The 20,824-nt window shown below is 43.5% G+C and overlaps 2 protein-coding genes across 5 annotated transcripts in view; both read right to left on the reverse strand.

The window, feature by feature from the left end:
• The window catches only part of atp8a2 (ATPase phospholipid transporting 8A2), a 46,880-nt gene extending 34,203 nt beyond the window's left edge, over positions 1–12,677 (reverse strand). For 2 of the 3 annotated variants that reach the window (XM_041065369.1, XM_041065368.1), the window contains exons 1-6: positions 12,488–12,677; positions 4,851–4,995; positions 1,644–1,743; positions 884–982; positions 697–742; positions 424–464 (exon numbers count right to left, since the gene is read on the reverse strand). In XM_041065369.1, the coding sequence (XP_040921303.1) occupies positions 424–464; positions 697–742; positions 884–982; positions 1,644–1,743; positions 4,851–4,995; positions 12,488–12,530 (474 nt within the window). In that variant the 5' untranslated portion in view covers positions 12,531–12,677. Of the gene's footprint in view, positions 1–423; positions 465–696; positions 743–883; positions 983–1,643; positions 1,744–4,850; positions 4,996–5,751; positions 5,993–12,487 lie in introns of those variants that run through there. The other variant, XM_041065370.1, reaches the window with a different exon arrangement.
• Positions 12,678–13,901: 1,224 nt separating this feature from the next.
• Positions 13,902–19,792, reverse strand: rnf6 (ring finger protein (C3H2C3 type) 6). 2 transcript variants are annotated; one of them, XM_041066111.1, is made up of 4 exons: positions 19,713–19,790; positions 18,478–18,633; positions 18,089–18,253; positions 13,902–17,659 (listed from the first exon to the last, which is right to left on the reverse strand). In XM_041066111.1, exons 2-4 carry the CDS (start codon positions 18,617–18,619, stop codon positions 15,813–15,815), a joined length of 2,154 nt encoding a protein of 717 aa, XP_040922045.1. In that variant the 5' UTR covers positions 18,620–18,633; positions 19,713–19,790; the 3' UTR covers positions 13,902–15,812. The 2 variants fall into 2 exon arrangements, with proteins under 2 accessions (XP_040922045.1, XP_040922046.1); XM_041066112.1 differs by having other exon boundaries at positions 13,904–17,659; positions 18,131–18,253; positions 19,713–19,792.
• Between the last annotated feature and the right edge of the window lie 1,032 nt (positions 19,793–20,824).

Raw genomic sequence — 20,824 nt, forward strand, 5'->3', positions numbered from 1 at the left:
CATTGAACATACATGCAAACTGGCTTGTTACCTGGCCCTAAAACATTGGTACTGATTGGAGATTCATTTTAATATCAAGGATCCAAAGCACAGAGCAGACACTGACTCAACACAGACTGAGTGGCTACAGTTTGCATACAAAAAAAGTAAGAAAACCTGGAAATCAAAAGAGAACTTATGTGATAACTGTGCAGCAGGGAAGACTGAGACCGAAACGCAGACTCAGCTCCTCTAAGACAAATGTAAACATTAAATAATCAACTAAGAAATTTGATATGTTAATCCCCAGTTTTAAACAGTCTAATATAGTTTTGCTGTAAAGACACTTTAAACTGACTTGTCGAACGGAGCGGGGTAGAGAGAAAGAGAAAGGAGTGATGAGTGAGAAAGCAACAGAGATGAAATCTGTGATGTTAGTGATACCTCTTTCCAGATGACAGTCTGCCAGGCTCCGTTCCGCAGCACTGAGAGACAAGGACAACACAGCCATCAGTCAGCCTATAGAGCTGCTCTCATACAGTATTCATAGCGACTAAACTTTTGTCTGGGGCAACGTGGCCTGCGCTATAGCGAGTGACACGCAAGAGCCATTCATTCAGCCATGAAAGGAAAACCAAACCACACAAATAGATACAAGCACACTCATGGAAAAGTGTGCAGACAGTTAATGCACACTAACAAACACACACATGATACCTGTTGTCTTCTTCTTGTTGACTGTGTTGTCTGCTTTGTGTCTTTTCTATAAAGACACAAATGGAGATGCATTAGCTTTCAAGAAAACCATTAGATGTCTCTCTCTCTCCTTTTTCAAACATTTAAAAACGAGTTAAAAGCCTAACCTAATTTCTGACCATGTTGCAGGGGCTGCTGCTGTACTCACATAGTCCTCTATGATCTCTTTGATCCCGGCCACGGTGAGGATGAAGATGAGTGGGACCAGTGTGGTGTAGCGACCGGTGGGTGATACATCAGGGATTTGCTGATGAGAGTCAAGAGTGGCAACACTTAGAAATCATTGTTGACAGAGAGTGTTGAGTAGCTTGAAGCACCCATAGGAGACCATCACATTGATGACATATTGTTGTTACTGCATTAGGCAGATGCACGCTGGCCTTTCAGAATAACCGGCTCAGCTTGCAGACTAATAATGACAACAAAGCTATTGAGACAGATATTGTTTTCAACATCCCAAAGTCTGTTTAGTTCAAATCACACAAGGCAGAGGGTCGAGCCATGTTAGTACAAAGGAAGCTAGTGCAACTTTCCGCGAGGATCACAGAAGAAAGAAAAACAAATAACCAAGTGAGAACATATTAGCACTTTTTAGATTAACTTTCTTATTACTTACTATCTTCTGATGATATCTTATATGAATCATGACTTGAACGATACTTTTATTATGTTCCTTTTGGCCAACTCTTAACTTTTGCCATCAAGAGAACATCTCTCAAAAATCCATAATACAGTATTTCAGAAATAGCTGAGCCTGTGGGAATCCTGGAATGCTTTAAAAACACACTTTTCAGCATCTATCATCTGAAAGCCTGTGTGGGCCACAGACTCAAACTGAAACCAAACAAACAGCACTCTGAGGCAACTGCGCTGACATTTGTCGTTACCGTTCTGTGTGTGGGATTTACCTGCATGAGTGCGATGAACAAGAAGAAGGCATTGGCAGCCCGCCTGATCTGCTCATAGAGGAACCGGGGCAGAAAGGTGAGAACCCCATACTTGGTGGTACTGCAGAGGAAGACAAGGAGAAAGAAAACTTTACATGCTGTTTACATTCAGGCAGAAGAAGGCATGGCCAGGTAATGCATTAGTAAAAGTTGGAATTCAAGCATAAATTGTGTGCCTTTTTAACCGGATACTCTTGAACAACATTATCTAAAAGGCTGAATAACAACGGACTCCATTCTGGTTTTAATATTGCAGCACTTGAAAATCTATTAGAAACACTCAATTGCTCTCAGAGAGGGCAAACTGAGCCATTATGGGTTGCACACACATCACACCTATAAATAGGCAAATACTTTTAACCTAACAATCTAAATTTAGACCCAAAGACCCAGAAAACAGGTGCAAGAAACCATGGCAACCTCAACCTGTCAGTCAATCAACTCTATTGATCAGACAACTGTATTGATTAGCCTTGTTATAGCCAGGAGCTACGGTAAGAGCTTTTAGAGAGGCTAAAAATAAAAATGTCAACCTTCAAGTCAAGGCCTGTCTTGTTTTTTCCTGTGTGGCTTGAGTGAAAAGTAAGAGCTTCTGCAATGGCTTTTGTTTAATGGATAGTGCATGTTGTAGTGTGTATGTGTGTGTGTGCTTGTGTACATGAGTGCAACAAATGCATGCACTGAATGGCAAAAAGCACACTTCCATCACAGATCACAATCTCCTAGGAGATGAACCCATAACCGTTTTTTCCATCCGCCTCGCTAACACGGTTACAAAACTACAAAGAGCAGGACATTACACACAAAACAGAATCACAACAGCTGTTAGTCTGTCACACACACACACACACATCCACACACAGTACCCTGACTCTGCTGATCTGGATACCTCAGAGCCTGTGATACTACACCTGTGATCCAACAGATAAAGCTTCCTTAATCTAATCAAAGTCAAGTGATACCAGACTCCACGCACACAGCAATGACACACAAGCGTGTTTCCACTGGACAAGGAAAAAAAAACACAAGTCAAAAACATCTGGCTGTGTTATTTTTCATACTATAGATGTCCAGCTTGCTGGTGGTGTTAGCAGCTGTTAGCTGCAGGGGTGATGCTCTCCTGCTGCTGCGTGGCTTTGTCGTGTTTTTATAAAATTAAAAAAAAAAAAGGGGTCAGAGTTGTTCATACACTTAAGGCCCAAAGAAATCACTGGGCTGAAGTCAGAGAGGAGTTATTCCCCTAAGTGGAAGGGCAAATGCAGGTAGATCTGCATTTAAGACACGAGTGCAAGATACTTTGCTGCATTTGTGTACAGTAGAGCAGCACTAATGCTTGTGGTGTAACAGACCAATACATGCAATGAAACATGGAAGTGGTAGACACAGGAAAAAGAGAGGAGGTGAGTTGCGGACACAGATAAAAGCTACAAGGCTTTAATCTCAGAAGAAAATCAATAAGGCTATTGAACCTTTAAAACATAAACTAAAGAGTTACAGGAACACAGAGACATCAAAGGGCACACCTCTTGGGCAGAATGCCCCTGAGTCTCCAATCAGCACGCAGCAGGAGCAGGACACTACACGTGATCCAGTCAGATGGGCCATGGAGTACCCGCCTTAATCTTATTTGTAGAGATGAAATAGGCTCTTTTAAAAGTGAAATTGAATCTCCCGACAATAATGGCAAGACTACTCGGAGTCAACTGACAAATAGCAAGTTTTTCACTACCAGTACACGAGCCCAGTGCTCCATATGGCGCCAGCAACAGTTAGTACATACAAATTGGAATAATAAAAAGGTAAAGACAGGGCAGAAATTAAGCTGGCATCTGTCTGAATCAAACTGTAATACGGGTGTCTGACGGCAACTTACTATTTATGAGCACAGTCGAGCCCGTAAACATGCCAACGACAGCTGGGATGATGTTGATAAATGACATTCTTCACTGCAATGCGTGCTGTTTGGCCCTGCCTATGACAGACAACTGCATGCGAGCAGGAAATTCACTCAAGAGTTCAGTGTTGAACTACAGGGGACCACCACGAGACACCAGCACCATATGCGAAACAATGATACTCTCATGAAGTGCGGTCCGAGATTTGTTGTCCACTTCTTCTTGCCTAAGCTGCTCACACCACAGAAGGTCATGACTAAGAAAATCGCACATCAAGCCATTTGAGCGAGTCCTGAAAAATCAGAGCGGACAGCGTTTTGTCCACAGTGAGATTCACGGCCATTTATTCTACAATGCCTCCCTCGCAACTTCTCAAACAACACAAACACAGAATACACCTTTGAACCAAACAGGCACAGCTAAGACACCTTCTGTAATTTATGTTAATGTAGACAGTTTACTTATATTGCCCACCTTAAATATACATGAGGATGTATTGATTAAGCAACCCGGTCATGTTAAGTTGATAAGGCAAGCGCTTTTTCAAATGAGATTCTCAAGTGGACTTCAGGCAGGGGCCTCTGGGATCACTGAAGAGTTGTAAATAATCACTTAATAGGTGAGTTATTAAAAAGCCTTATCAATAGAGTTTATCCAGTTAAACTCTATTAATTGTAGAAGCAAAACGGTATTTTTTATGTTATTGAGTTTTAAGGTGAAACTAAGACAAAGCGAAATGTTTAAGAGAGAGAGAGAGAAAAACAAAACCTCAGTGGTCCAAAGTCTATATGTGGCACATGGTATGCCAGGAAGAAAAACATACAAATAAGCTGAAATGTCCTTCAACCGGGTAACTTGGGTTTAAAGCCCTTCTGAGCAAATATCCACACTGCCAGTGTCCTTCAGCAAGAAACCCTATAAGCAGACCCTGTTTTCTGACCTACTCTGTAAAAGGCTGCAGGTGAAAAAGTAATTTATATTACAATGAGTGTAGTCAGGAAGAACTTATAAACCTTTGAATAAACACAAAGTAAACATAACCTGAGGTTTCTCAAGTCTGGTCACATGTATACTTTGCTGTGGTTTGTTAAATGCTGATTAAGATTTCTGGGAAACAATCAAAATATTAAATGAGTTGGGGAAAAATTATCACTCTTTTGCTGGCAGCTCATCACGTACAATCAGCGGGTGGGAAAAAAACAGTGCATATAAAGTCACGCAACATGCATCACAGCAAAAGGTGCAGCTGATAAAAGCCCAGAGTGACACCTACCTGACGTGGTTGTCGCAGAACTTGGTATTCTGTGGCCGGTTGAGCAGCACCGTCCGCGCCGTGGCGTCTACGGGATCCGCCTGGGAAGTGGTCCCGGACATCTCATCATCTGCCTTGCGGTAACCGGCGGAGGAGCAAGCAGGTCCTGCACCGTTGGATTGATGGGAGAGAGGCAAGACTGAGTGAGTGCGGGTGAGAGACAGGGAAACAGAGATAGACAGAAGGAGGGAGAGAGAGCGACAGAGACATAGACGGGAGACGTGGTTTACAGTTCAAAAGCGAAGGCGACCAATTAGTACTAGAGGCTACTGTACGCTCTTGTATGCTGAAGCCGGCGGGATCGATTCAGTGACGTTTCCCGTTATAAACAGCCCCCTTGTCTTTCAGTATTATAATGCAGGTACCGTCAATGCACACGAGCGCGTTTCGCGACGCCCACGGGACCCCCCGCGTATAATGGATGTGCTGAGTGATGCACAATGGCGAACAAACACACTGGGTTTGCCTGTTTTATCAGCGCGTCAACTTGTCCATACGCAACACAGAGAGGACCCGGCGCACATCGCGGCTGTCATGAAGCTACAGACACAAATTATCCCCCCCAAAAAAGAAGAAGAAGTGACAGAGGAGGATGCAACGCGCTTCTTATCCTGCAGACTCCCTGCCTCCCCGCCCGCCTGGCTTTGTTGTCATCTCCAACCATTTTAAAGCGTCGTGATCTCCGCTCATTCACCCCCGCATGAGCTCCAGGAGCGGGACATTATTCATCCTCGAGTGCGCTTGATGAACGGCTGAGTGTGTGTGTGTGTGTGTGGTTCTGCAAGGACGGTGCGGGGAAGTGAGAGCCATGCAAACAGGTCTGGACGGCACAGTTTACTCAGCTGGTACAACAACGGCGAACCTGGGCGACGACAGATGCAGCGGCACCGCCGTGCTTCTCCTCTCCTCCTTCGGCCTTGCTGAAGAGTAAGCTCCCGGCTCTGGTGAAAGATACTGGTCCACCGAGCTCCGCCGCCGTGTCATCTGGCCACCTGCCGCCTTGGGAAAGCCTTTATCTGGCGCAGTTTGTACGATCTCCTCCTTCACATTGGATGCTGAGCTGCTCACCGATATCAACTCAAACTACAAGAGGAAGCCATATGGAGCTCCTTCAGTGCTGCGGAGGGGCAACGCCGGGACTCTGCTTTTAAAGGGCCAGACGCCTAATATCCCCTTAAGGTCTCGTAGTCGGGCACAGATGGGTCAAATGACATGAGTCCCTGAGGCAGAAGCCATTCATCAGGAGATCACTTCATGTCGCTACCTCTTCCATTTTTGATTCCCCCGCGACAGCGCAGTGAGCAAACAACAGGTTTCTTGCTCTCCACATCTTTCCTCTTTCCAGATCGACCATGTGGCATTCTGCATCTCCAGTAATACAAAACATATTATTATCTAGAGGGCATTTATTTGGTAAACCAGGTAAGCTACTCCCAAAATCCTGACATTCTCATATCATTATATTTATTTCCAGAAGTCTTTTAGTGTAACTGTAGTGTGCAACTATTAGTACACATTGGGCTCTTGTGCATCTCTAAACATTTTTCAGTCAAGCATTAATTTTCTCTTAAGATTTATAATGTGATTACTGTAATTCTTATTTGTATGGTATTAGTTGTATCATTTCTTGGGATCTGTGCGCTGTGTGCATCTGTCTGTGGGCGAGTCTGTGAGTTTAAACAACTACGGACTAACTGCGTAAATAATTTAGAAAAGAATAAGCACTGGCAGGGTTCAGCAGATTGAATTTCTGCAGTCCTGAAACTCTCTTTCTGCAGCACTACAATCCCACAACAGACAGGTTGTTCTCTCCCCTCATCAATCAGTTAGGTTAATATCATTACATCCACTTGTGCTTGTTGTTCTAAAGTAGACAAGGAACAGCAAAATGACCTAGACGTAAGGCAGCCAGGCTTATCTGCTGGGTGTGCTATCATCACTACTTACACATCAGATTTCCACTTTTCCAGTGAAAGAGACATTACGTTGCATGTGTTTACAGGAAACAGCTTTTTTTGAGTGCAAATGGGTGTTATTTTTTACATTATTTTTTTATTAATGTGATTAATTTATTGATTAATTTATCAGAGACCAAACCTTTAGTTTTTTATTGTAATATACATCACTGCTGTTTTACCTCTGCAAAAGAAACCTGCTTGAGGCTTTCAGAGCTTAAACAATGTTTGAAAACTCCAGCCTTTGTATAGTGCTGTTTCACACCAGCCTGTGTCTGCACAGGGCATAGAGCAAGGGTCAAAGTCTATCCAAGCAAAATGATAATAAGCACTCTATCTCTCATCTCTCTATCTCTGACCAGGCTATTACCTCTGGACCTAACAGAGCTATAAGTCACTCCACACTGCAAATGGCACTGGGTTCAAGAGAGCGAGTGATTGTTAGGAAATGATTAAGGATGATACGAGGTCAAAGGTAGTGATGGGCAAAGCACATTAACTATAATGTCATCTTTTTTCCTCTCACCAAGAAACCCTATGTTTCTTAAACACCTTTCTCTCCTCTTCATCATGCATTATCTTCTTTTTCCATATCTTGTTGTTCATCTACAGAGGCCCCCCCCCCGCCCTTACCTCCACCTTTTAACCCCTGTAGAATCAAAGCAGATCAATAACAGCTTTCTCAGCAGCCCACTTCGGCTCTGATTCATTTCTGAGGAGATCAATGCCTTGGTTACTCATCTCTGATGGAGTAGAGGCGCGGTCACCTCCGTAACTCATTACTGATGGGCCGCTGATGACTCAGCAGCCAACCCCAGCGGAGCACAGCCAGGTCAATTACACTTGAAGCGCACAGGCTAGACGAGCAGGTACCATAAGTCCGATAACCCACAGCCAAAAGAGGTAAGACTAGACTGATCTTACCTTAACAAACACCCTGATCTCATACCCTGCAAGCAAGATACTACCAGCTACCCATCTGGTTGCTGAGACTTAAAAGAGACACGTCTCCCTTACTTATAAACAACCATATGCATTAATTATCTAAATTTCCATCCGATGCAGAGAAACTTAAAAGCCCTATGCCTATGTTTTTAGAAGCCTATGAAACCAAACACATTTTACACAGTGGTTAGATAAAATGACCTGTTCCAATAAGCATAACATGGACAATGGCCTGAAAATAAATGCAGATAATTAAATCCATCATATGTATAATTTGAAGATGCCACTTATCGCAAGCTCCATATTGGCTTATAATGGAGTATTAACTTTGTGTTTTGGGCTGAACCCAAGTTGCCCTGGCCTGGTGCCAAACTTCCACAGTTAAAAAGCAGGCGAGGCTACTGAATAATGAATTGAGACAGGCTGTATAATTCATCTACATTTTCCAGTATGGCAGAGCATATTTCACCAGACACTCTGCCTTGGTGCTGTGCCCCAGCCTTCGCTCAATAAACGACTCACATATCAACCACCACATATCACAGAGTCTCCCTCAGCGGCTGTGTCAACAGCGTGACTGCCAGAATTGTGTTTTAAATGGCACAAACGTAGATTTTGAGATGCTCCCACATATAATCCAATCATGTCTAACAGAAATGCATCTTTCAAACACGCAGCCCAGAGATGAAATGAGCCAGAAAGAAAAAAGCTACTAATCATAACAATTATAGTTGAATAACTACAATTATCCCCAGCTGTAGAAGCACCCCCACTCCAACAAGGCACACTGAGGACAGATACTCCGATTATTCCTATGTTTTTATGATCTGAAACGTTCTTAAAACATTTTAGATGCACTTGGACAGCTGAATGTACATGGCAAATCAAAGTATGCATATTTTATCCCAGCACATTTTGTTTCTCTGTCTTGGCAACATGGCTGCAAAGTTTTTGGAGTCAACGCCCCTTTACAGCAAAGTCTCAGGTTTTAATCCTCAGCCGCTGCCACAGCCACAGCCCCTGTCAAAGTGTACTTGAGCTAAATGCAAAACCACTTCACTTATCTCATTAACTTCAATTAATTTAAGGAAATAAAAACATCTTTCCCTGTACACCTATGTGCAGCCCACAATCCAGCTGTGTGGTCAGGAAAGCATTACCAACAGAACGTCGTCTGCCTGGGCGACCCCTACGTCCCATGGCTGTCCTCCTTTCTGAGGTGACCTGCAGCCCCCTATTTGTAGGTCCTGATTGACCTGGTCCCAAGCGTTCCCAGTGGGTCCATTTGCCTTCGTAACGAAGTAGGAAGTAAGGCAAGAAAGCCTCTTACGGGCCAAGTGAGCGATCATGATAATCCTCTCTGTGTCTGCTCTGCAACTTCACCTGCTGCTAATCCACAACCTGATAATCCTACAGGTGAGACTATAACACGCACACGAACACACATTACACTAATGTATGCATATGCACGGATACATACACACACATACACACTGACATTATGGACACACTTGCACTCTCTCATACACACACACGAACATACATCTTTTTATGGAAAAAGCATGCAAGGCCCCCACATGCAGCTACTTCCCTGTCCCCTCTCTAAACCCAGCTGACAGTTGTTTATGTGTGATACATGCATGCAGCAGTGTTCATGTACATGTCTATTCAGGCATGCCATGTCCATACATGCATGTGTCGTGTTCTACAGCATGCATAATTGTTCATATTGAATGTTTTGCACAAAGACCCCAATGCATATTGATCTGTCTTCATCATCATGGTCTGACATGAGTGGTCACCTACAAGCACATGCAGTGAGAGGGCTAATTCCTGTTCAGCATTCATCACTCCAGGCCCCAAGGAGCTACAGATTCTTCAGGGTCCACAGCAGTAATATTATGTTTTAACCGTTTCAGACAGGAACCAGTGACATTCAGTAACTAGACATTGTAGCTCTTGAGGGCCGGGGGTTGGGAGACAGCTGCCCCTCGCCGTTGCGCATGGCATGGCCACATGCACCTTGGGACTCGGGACACAAATTGGGCGTCATCCAGTCTAATTCGAGCAAACTCACTTTTGTCAAACCTGTCTGTGAGGCGGGCGCGCATGGTAGCGCCGGCACCTTGGCCTGGGTCCTGCTGCTCAGAAGCCTCCTGCCTAATGGTGGTCAACACTAACTGCTCTGCGGGCACCAGAGAGGCCGCGGCAGGAGAAAACAACACACACAAGACAACAAGTCAATATACACATACCACACACAACACATCTATATGTCAGTAACTGAACAGTAAATGTGTTTGTATGTGCCTGTAACCGCAAGCATTGATAGCAAGATTAAGCTTCATGCCTGCACATGAAAGATGTAGGTCTGATAGCTACACATAGAAGTGGACTTGACCAAAACACTTGTAGCTTGCCCAGGAGTGCCCCCCTGTGTCCAACTCAGGTAAATACCTCATTGCTGAAATTTTTTAAGGCCTCCCTCTATCTCCCAGATGACATCTTCAGTTGCTTGGCGGCCATGACGACCGGTCATTATCTTCCCAAAACAGACGTAGTGTTGACAATCGGCTGAGCTGCATGACTCTCATCAACTAGACCCACCAACACCGTGACAAGATGTCTCCTTACATTTAAATATAAATCAGACTATCGTAGACTATCGAAGGCATCTTAAAAACAGTTTGTTTTGCTCAATATTGTGACAAAATTCTAAAATATTTTTTTACCCTACAGTTTACTGTGCTTTCTGAAACCAATATGAGGAGTGCTTTACGTGTTCATGAGTTTGTGAGTATGTGTAAAAAATGCTCTTAGAAAAACGGTCAGAATTTCCTCTTTGTGAGAACGTGTTTGAGAGTGTGTGAGTAAATGTGACAGATTGGTAGCTGCAAACGTCATCACCAGGGATGTTGCCGCTCGCTAATTGGAGCAAAGAATCAAGAGGTCAAGCTCCAAGAGATTACAGTAAAGGCAACATGGAGAATCCAGGAGGGAACACATGTTCATATCGACTGATGCTAACACTGGAGTACCACTCCATTTCCCTTCTATGCTTTAAATACGGTAAACACTGTTTTACAAACCAAAAAAGTATCCATTAATGTACCTGAAAGTCTCACATTAATTGCTTTGATATTAACAAGAAGAAAACTAGTACATCCCATAAGTGAAGTTCTGCCACATGACTAGATCAGTATCACAACAGACGAGTAAAACAAACAACTGACAACAGCGCTGTAACTCATTGTGAGGCCATCTGATATTCTACTTAAACAAAAAACACAAATATGATGGGTAAAAATGAGAGTCACTGCACTCTTTTTCACTGTAGAGAGAGATTTTTCTACCTTTTGAAACTGATGCTGAATGCTTTTAACCTCTGATCTTTCCTCCGGCAGAAATGTGCTGTCTCAGTGTCAAAATATCCAGTTGTTTATCTTCTTTAACAACAAATAAATATCTGGGGACCTCTGGCCTGAAGACAATGTGACCCAGTGGGAGCTCATCTCTGCTCGCAGTGTGCCCTGCTTTCTATTTCTGGAAGCTGCAAGAAACACACACACACACACACACACACAACAGCAATGCAGCCTGACAATATGTGCCAGTCACTATTATAAGCCACTGGATGAGCCAGCCACATCTCTTCCAGGACAATTTAATCCAATGTCTGTGTGAAATCATCCACTGCAGTCTGTTGTTTAAACATCCCATCCTCTTTCCAACTCGGGGGGACAAGATGAGGCATTTTGACTTTAGTCAACACCATACAGGTTGTCATGTGATTTTTTTGTAAACAATACAGCTGTGGTTGAAGCAATCAGCAGACACGAGTCCTGAGCACAAGAACGTGAACCACCCCTTTCCAGGCCATGGATGTGGATGGTGAGGCGATATTCAATTCCGGACGGCTCAAAATAAGGAGCGCGCTTTAGACAGTCACGTGGTTATTAAGTCGGCGAGGTAATAGGCTGTTCTAAGGCTGATCTATAGGGGCTCGGGTTGGACGTTTGAACTGAAAAACAGCTTGCATTATAAACTAATATTTAGATATTGTGTAACGTAAAAGCATATTGATACATGTTCGTATTTAGTCGAGTCAACCCATACCAACATATTCCATATGATGCCATTGAGGAGGTCAATATACTGTTGCAACAGAATTACATAATACCATAAGGATGCCACGGTAAATTAGGTACATTCCCTAAATACTGATAAAGTCAAACGCATTCACATTCATCCTGCAAAGAATAAATATGTCGTTATCTTTTCCCGATGTTAAGATACAGCACGCATCCCTACACTTAGAATGATATTCGATAGGCTGTATTTAAAAAGAGAAAATCCTGCTCATGCAAAAGGGCAGACTGTGCTACCTGAAGCAGACACCTGCAGTGTGCTTGTCCTTGCATCCCCAACCGGTGCCAAAAAAAAATGAATGAGGCTGGAGGATAAATACCGGTACAGCGAGTCACCCCACATGCATGCCGCAGTCCCGGGCAATACCGACTGCCGTTATTATGCGAAGCACATACTAAAATACGCACGATTATATACAGGCCCCCGTCAGGCCTATTTCTTACAATGCGATATACACGACTTTACACTGACAGGTCACGAATTAAGCGGCGGGCGGAACCTTGGTCGAGCATAGATTAATTAAGGTGTTTGGTTTTTTTTTAAACTTACCTCCCTCACTGTGTATCTTCTTGGCTCTCCGGTTGAAATACATCTTGCTGGTGGTGAACGAGTGTCGGTGACGCTGGAGCGAGGAGGCCGGAGCGGTGGCATGCTCATGGGTCACCAACAGAGCAGGGGGATGCTGCTCCGGGCCCGGGCTGCGGCCGCTCCTGCTGCTGCTGCTGCTCACGAATCATATTTTCTCGGCTGCTCGGCGGCGACGACGTTGTAGAGGTCGGATTCAGCCAGCGCCAAGTCACACGGAATAAAAAAAAGCGCGACTTCCGGCTACTGCTTTCAAAATAATGTACATTCGAATAAAGGTGAATCTGATAAATTTCAGATGTAATTCATCAAACTGCTCTTTTTACCCGAGTTTAATCATACAATGACACAGTTAGGTACCATTATTTGTAGCCACGCTAAAAATTAAACATACAGACTAATCAAAGATACAGACTTCAGACTACATACTACTACCAGCATAATATGATGAATCCATCAGGTTAATTTATTATGGCTTCCAGTGATCATAACATCCTCAACCACGTAATTACGAAAACCTTTAATTAGCGCCATAGTTTATTTTTTCTAACCATTTAATAGTTTAACAAAACAGCCTACATGAAAGTAAAAATACAAATCCCTAGTTGAGGCAATTACTTGTAAACCTTTATTTTGAAGGGCGGATGTCTGCTCGTATCCCCATTCCCCGTCCCCACGGGAGCGCGCGCTGTTCGATGACATGCGTGCGCGCCCTCGGTCTCTGGACGTAAAATTACAAAACAAACCCGCAATAAGAACTTTATAAACATGTTCTTTCATCAGTCAACCAGCGGCCACATATGAAAATTATAGTATAACAGTAAACGTGTAACACTACGACGATTAGTCAAAACTGACTCAGTAATGTCAATATGTACCAATATTTACCCATAAGTTTAGCTAACATTATCTCCACTACGAACTAGCAGTCATAACAGACCGAGAGATGATGTAGCAGCAACCTAAACCTCTCAGAATGAATTTAGCAAAAGTGCGTTTTATTTGTAAATAATTATAAACTAAACTTTTCATTTGAAGAACAATGATATTTCTTCTTTGATATTATTAAACACTCACCCCAAAGACGACTCGAAATAAAGCCTTCAGGACGTTCACAGGAACATTTAAAATCAATTCTGCGGCATAATCCACTGCTCCTCTCTCTGTTCGTATGACTGTTTTTGCAAGGCACATATGTCTGTTTCCACAATATGGCTCCATACAGTTAGCTTGTTGGTTGATTTAGCGGTTAGGTGCTGACAACTGTCGCTCAAAACCACACGCGCAGTCACACTGAGTCTCACAAACATCGCGCACACAAACATCCATACACACCAGATCTTCGAGCATAACAAAGCTGCGGTTTTATTCCGTTGTTAAGGAGCAGAGAAGAAAACCCATGTCTTCATTCATTGTATGACATAGTAACATATTCATCATAACTGTTTTATTTACTCTCACACATTATAACATAATACATATTCATATTTCAAAAGTTGATTTCCATCTTATTAAATACGAACAGAATAAATATTCACTTCTGCACCCAGTGGCCAAAACCCTCTCCAAGTCTCCAAGATGGTCATTCACTGAACAGAAGCCTTCTGAGAACCAGGTTTATTGGGACACTGGACCTTTCCTTCAGTACCCACACACACTCACAAGCGCACACAATTAACCCATACGAACTTAACCCACACGCTCACATTCTTACATAATATACTGCATCATTCCTGCAGTTTTGTTAGTGACATGTTAACTGCAGAGATGTAGTAGCTCCTGTGTACTGTTATTGTTGATGTACAAAGTGACCCTGGTGGGAACACACGGACTAGGTGGTTCAGCTAAATAATCCACCTGTGCTACACTAGAAACGCCAATATCTGTGGATTTAATGGAAAAACAAACCATGAAGAGCATACGTGAATATCTTATTACTAACACTGCCTTATTCAGGTGTGGTACTTTTACTGGAACTGAAACAGACTGCGGACATTGCACTATCACAGAGCCATTTAGGAAGAGATGTGTTCTCATTTGCAGTGAATGTAGTTTTGGAGCCAGAGCTGCAGCAGATGCTCCAAAGATCAACAATTTTCCAGCACCTATCTTATGCAAAAAAAAAAAAAAACAAACTCTGGGTTAGCTGGAACTGTAAAAACTCTAAGAGATCTAGTTTTTATTATTTAAATCAATGTTCCATGTTTTTGTTGCTCAGCAGATGTATTACGATGACTACTCAGTGCGACATCATGACACGGGTCCCAGGGTGTTTGTCAGCAATGGATTCAAATAAGCAACAGGAACCAAGAGGAAACATTGATTTCGGGGGTTTGCAAGTCTTTGTTTTTAACTGGAGATGATAATCAGGCATTGCAATGTAAACAACAATGAAGAGCAAAACAAACAATACTGTCTTTTCTCTTTGTATTGCACAAGTCATACTAAATTACAGCTCTGAATTCCTGATTATCACATGCCTTTTGCATTTCATTTGAATTGTACTGCTCATATGGTGATGTTAAAGTGGCTGTTTTTAGTGGGTTACTTTTATGGATGAATTCTGTATTAGGATTGTATGTGAGAGGTTTATGGAGAGGGCTGAAACAAATAATACCAGATATAGAGGAAAAGAAACTTATTTCAAAATGAAATACATTGCTCATACACATCCCAATAAACCATACATTTCTTAACCAACTGTAAAGGGACATTTTAAAATGGATACTGAAGCTTTAAAATGGTTAATGTTAAAAAAGTGAAGGTTTCCTGTTTCCATTCTAAACAGATGGCATGTGAAGAGCATCTCGCTTCAAAACCTTTAAACACAAGCACTGGTGAGTTATTTACAGCTTACACTGAATAAATCAAGTGTAAAAGTGATTTGTGTAGTCCAGTTGTGACAAAGAGACGTCACGTGTATCCGACATTAAAGAGTTAAAGTGAGACTAGTCAGCAGCGGCTACAGGAGCTCCTTAAGCATTAATGCCATCCACTGACATGGGCCTCTGAAGCTTTGTGACAGAGACCAGCAAAACAGGTCACAGGAAGAAGAAAATAAAACAATAAGTTGCTGAAAACAAGGAGTCTAAAAAAATAAAGTTTTGTTAATTCTTTGCATTTATAGTTTCCTTTTTCCACACTTTTGGTTCAACCTTCTTCAACTTCAACACAATGGATATTTTCAAAGAAATGAAACCATGAAAGCGCTATGTACATGCAAAGCCCACTTGGGTCTGCTCAGTTCAGCCAGCCAGGAACATGACAGTTGCGTTTGTGAGCATATAGGTCAGTCATGATGCGCTGCGAGTATGGGCTGCCTGCAGATGGGGCAGGTGTTGTTTTCGGAGAGCCAGCGGTCGATGCAGTGGATGTGGAATTCATGAGAGCAGGGTAGACTCCGCAGCTTGTTGCCCTGGGCATACTCGTTGATGCAGACACTGCATGCACGGCCCATCTCGCCCTCCAGGCTGGCCTGACCATAGGTGCGTGTGGATAGATTGTCAATCTGCTCTTTGGTCAGGCCCCTAGGGTGCTCGTCATCCTCTTCATCGTTGAGCAAGAAGAAATGTGCCAGCCGCAGGATGGGCAGAGTACCATTTTCTACCAAGTTGTTGGTGTCTCTGCTGGTGGCCCGTCCTTCTGTGGTGCTTACTACCCCTCCTCCGAGTCTGGCCTGTCCACCCTGGTCGTCCTCACTTCCAACCAGCCCCACCCTCTCCTGATCTACCCCACCTGTACCAACCTGGCCAACTGCACTTTCATTTGTATGCAGACGACTGGCTGGGCTAGTGTTACTATTTGTGCCAATAGCATCTGTATGGCTAGGTGCAACAGTTTCAGAATCAGCCTCTGTCTCCATTAGGGAGCTCAGCTCCCCAAATCCAGTCATAATCTGGCGCAAGATGGAACGCAGGGCAGTGGAATTGGGTTCCCCCAGGCCTGTCTCACTGATGCGCCTCAGTGGAATCCGGATAGTGCTAACATAGGTGCGGATCCCAGCTCGTTCAGAGCGGGAGATGGTGCGTCTAAATCCACCACTGTCACTTTCGAATGTGACGGTATTCTCAGCAACCCGCGCACGTGATCGTGTTCTGCTGGCAATGCTGTCCCGATCACGGTTTTCACCAGGTCTAATCCTTCTTACCTGGAGGTCCAACATGATGGTTGGGTGCCTTCGCACCGCTGAACTTCCTGCTCCTATTACATGTGATTCATTCTCACGTTCTGCTGTCTCTACAGCTGGCTCAGTAAGAGCTGCAGGTTCTGCCACAGCCTCTCCTGTCTCCATGGAAACAGAGCTGGTGCCACTGCCTGGCTCAACAGTGTGGATGCTAGAGCCACTGATACCACTGCTGGAGGGTGGAGTGACAACAGGTATTCTGTGCAGGGGGGAACGGCTTCGCCTAGACAAGCGGGATGACACCCCACCCCCTGCTGCAGCCCTGCGTGCACGACCACGTGATCGAGTCCTACTACCACGTGATTCATGTCCCACTGCTGGGGCCTGAGACCCAGACTGCGGTGACACACGGGGACAGTCTATAGCAGCAGACACATCATCACGAACCTGCTCTACTTCTGCATTGAGGGCCTGATGTTGTGAAGGTGTAGTTTGATCTAGAGGAGGACTGGGAACAGCGGGAGGTGGTGCTGAAGAGTGCAAAGTGGCACCTCTCCTCTGAGCAGCAGCTGGGGGGGGCACCGGTGCAGGAAGTGCAGGGGGGCTCATAGAAAGAGTGGTAGTGCTGCTACGTGTACGCCGTGTCTGCATCCTTCTACTAAGGGCTGGCCGGGGGGAGGGGTACGGAGCTGGCCTTGACATGGCTGAAGGGCGAGGGTTGGAGAAAGAGGAAGCAGTGCGTATAGAGGGTGAAGTTGTATTTGGGGCAGTCACTGGCAGCTCTGCAGCGTCCGCAGTATCATTATGCTCCCCCGGCTCTGGCTGATCATGGTTGATGTTGATCTCCAGGCTAAAGCGGAATTCTCCACTGTTAGGATTGGTCCGACTGACGGCACGCCATGTCTGGTTGCCACTCTGCCCACTGCGAGTAGCATTACCAGTACGTCTGAAAGTGTTCAGCCACTCCAGTAATGAGTCACCATTAGAAGATTCTGCTCCAGGCTCTGTGCCCCCTGTAAAAAAACATAAAGCAAATATGGGTAAGACTGTAAACGTGTTCATCCTAAAAACCTATTCTTCTGTACAGGAAAACTCTGAGAAAAACACAGCCATTTTCCTGCATCCACTTATAGCAGGTGCACAAGCAGGCAAGCTGTTTCATACCTTATTCAAAGCCAGCACCTCCACTGTATTTATTACCAGAATTCACAACTGTTGCAACCTTGTTTAAACCTTGCCAAACCTGGTGTTCGTTTGTCATCTATGTTACTGTTCTCAAAGTCCAGTCATAAAACATTATGCCGTGCTATTATGGAATGCTTTTTTGGCTTTTCATTTCATTAATCAATAGTGATTTAACTGCAAGCCATGCAATACTGTGACAAGTGAAAGCCAGATTTGGAAAAATCAGATAGAGACAAGTCCCTCCGACTCCCCCCTACCTGCCCCTCGTCTCCCTCCAGCCCCTCTCTCCTCTCCCTCACCACTACTGCTCTGCTGTTCTCCAGAATCAGCAGTCTGCGAGCGCTGCTCAGTCCGAGGCTGAGATGAAACGCGCTCTTTTGCTCCATCAAGACGCTGCCGCAGCTCCTCAGCAGTCACCTCCCCTGTGAAATATATGAACATGGAGGATGTTATGTGCTGTCAGCAGCAGTGGGTCAAGAAAAGTGTCTCTGCTCTAACACTGAGTGAGCAATTATCAATATCATACATTATGGCTGTGGCATGATATATATGTTGTAAATTTAACACGCTTAGAATACATGTTAAGAAAGACTACACTGGCAATCCCAATCAGTGCATTAACATAACAAGATATATTCCTCCTCACCAGGAGTGCCCAGCAGGTTGCTGTCTCTCATTAGGCGGTACTCCTCTTCACTCAATTCATTGATGAAGTGATAGTATGCCTCCTCCCGTCGAAGACGCTCTGCCTGCCTCCGCCGTTCATCTCCCCCACCAGGAGGGTCCATCACCGTGGAAAGTGCTGGCAGACAAATGAGTGAGGGGTGTCAATCACGGGGGGACATGTCATCTAAAATTATCCACTACAGGTTTACATTCAGCAAACAAAAATCAAAGGCTAAAGCCACACATAAAGCCTCTGCAGCACAAGAGGACGTGCTCATTTGTCATTATGTTACACAACAACAAAACAAGCGAATGGCCATTTGATTGTCTTTAAAACGATAAAGAACAAACGTAGGTTGTATTAGATACTAGAGGAAAATGCAATGCAAGTTCGACTTGTTTGATTACCTTAGTATTCTAACCAAGGGCGACAGTTAAGACAACGCCATCCATTTTCTATCGAAAGACTCCACTAACAAGAGACTAAGGCTACCATAATCTTGCTAATGTTGCTAACGTTTAGCTCTAAGACTAGCACCTAAATCCACCTAATGTAACGTGGATAAATGCTCTATTCATTCACTGGAAGGAACAGCCAAGAGACATCCTATTAAAAACGCAGTCTTCATGTGAGCTAATACTAGCCAAGTTACAACAGTAGCTACGGAAGGCCATGTTGAAGGCAAGGGAATAATGCAACAAAACTGACGTTGTCATCCTGGTTAGCCACCAATCACCGGCCTAGTGTTGATGACAGACACGCAAAGCATCCAATCCTGGACCAAACAGAGGCGGGACACGACAAACTAAACGGAGGTCTCCTCCGTGTAAACGCAGGGCACAGAAGGAAAGACAAAGAATCTTGTCAGCATTATTTAAAAATTAGATAATCGGGAGGTTAATGCCCGGCAATGATTAACTGCGTTGCCCCTCAAACACAACAGTCAGTTCTGAGGACCTTTCAAGGATGCGAAGTGTCATTTTGAATGCGCAACGCTTTAGTTGCTAACTGTGCGCTAATGTTAGCGAAGAGAAGCCAGTCGACACTAGTGTAGCTGGGTTAGCTCACTCGCCAGCGAGCTACAAGGCAGAATAACTCCTCAGATATTAATACGACAGACAGTTTTATCAAGCAGTCACTGTACATGGAATTTAACACGTAACCCTAGCATAGTTTTATAAGAGATGACAATGACATTAAACGGAATTTAGTACCTGACAAAGCAGCTGTAATATGGACGGTTTGCTTTCCTCTCCCTTCTCTCTCAAACCAAGATGGGACCAGTGGTGCTACATTACATCGTCCGTCAAAAACAACTTCCCTGGCCACATTGGTTCCTAGATAACACGACATTTGCAAATCATTGGTCAAGATTTGTTGTCCAGAAATCACATCGACAAAATTATTCGTTGCATTTAAAATGACTGCACTTCCTAGTGAAATAGTGCAGTTTTTGATTTCTACAGTTTTAAACATGTTGCTGCTACAGTATGGAGAATTTTAAATGCACAATATTTATGTTTTTACATAAGCAATGACTCTTTACCATCCAGACTGATCAGCTCATGTCTGAAACCATATCTTAAAACAGCCTTGCGACTGACCTTAACATGTGCCACACATAATATCAGGTGACATTTTAATATATAAAACATATCAGTATTAGAGAGTTTTGTACAGTTTGTAGGCTTTCATCAGAGCGTCACTGTATATATTAATAAAGTTCAGCCAACGCAAAAAAAAAAAAAAAAAAAAAAAAAAGAAATGTAGCAAGTATTCATATTTTCTTTCTTTTTTTCTTAAAAAGTAGTCCTAGTGCTTTTGGTAGTGATTAGGATTCTTGTTGTTTCAAATATTTCAAGTACATGTACCTGTCTCATACCACAGTTATATTCACCATTCCCTCTAAAGGCTTGTCTGTTGTTTTGTTTTCTCACACACCATGCTCATATTCAGCTAAAATATTTTTGCAACATCTTGATTATATGGCTATTCCATAATTATGTCCTAATTAAAAAAAAAAATATTCATTGATGTTTTGATTTTTGTTGTTGCTCCAGCGCTTTTATTTTCCCCATAAACCACTTTGCATTGCGTTTGTGCTTTAAACATGCAAGTATTTCACATTAGTAACGCACATTTAGGAATTACCTAGTTATTACGTTATTCGGAGCAAAATCTAATAATCTTATTCGCTTAATTTCAAAACGAATGGATTAATATGCCTTTCACCTCAGTTATACGATTTTTGTACAACTGAATTGATTGACAAAAATAGATAAGAGATATTTCTTTGAGCGTCTGCATGATAACATTACAGAATGTT

The sequence above is a fragment of the Toxotes jaculatrix genome, chromosome 20 (genome assembly GCF_017976425.1).
Source record: "Toxotes jaculatrix isolate fToxJac2 chromosome 20, fToxJac2.pri, whole genome shotgun sequence".
Classification (NCBI taxonomy): domain Eukaryota; kingdom Metazoa; phylum Chordata; class Actinopteri; family Toxotidae; genus Toxotes; species Toxotes jaculatrix.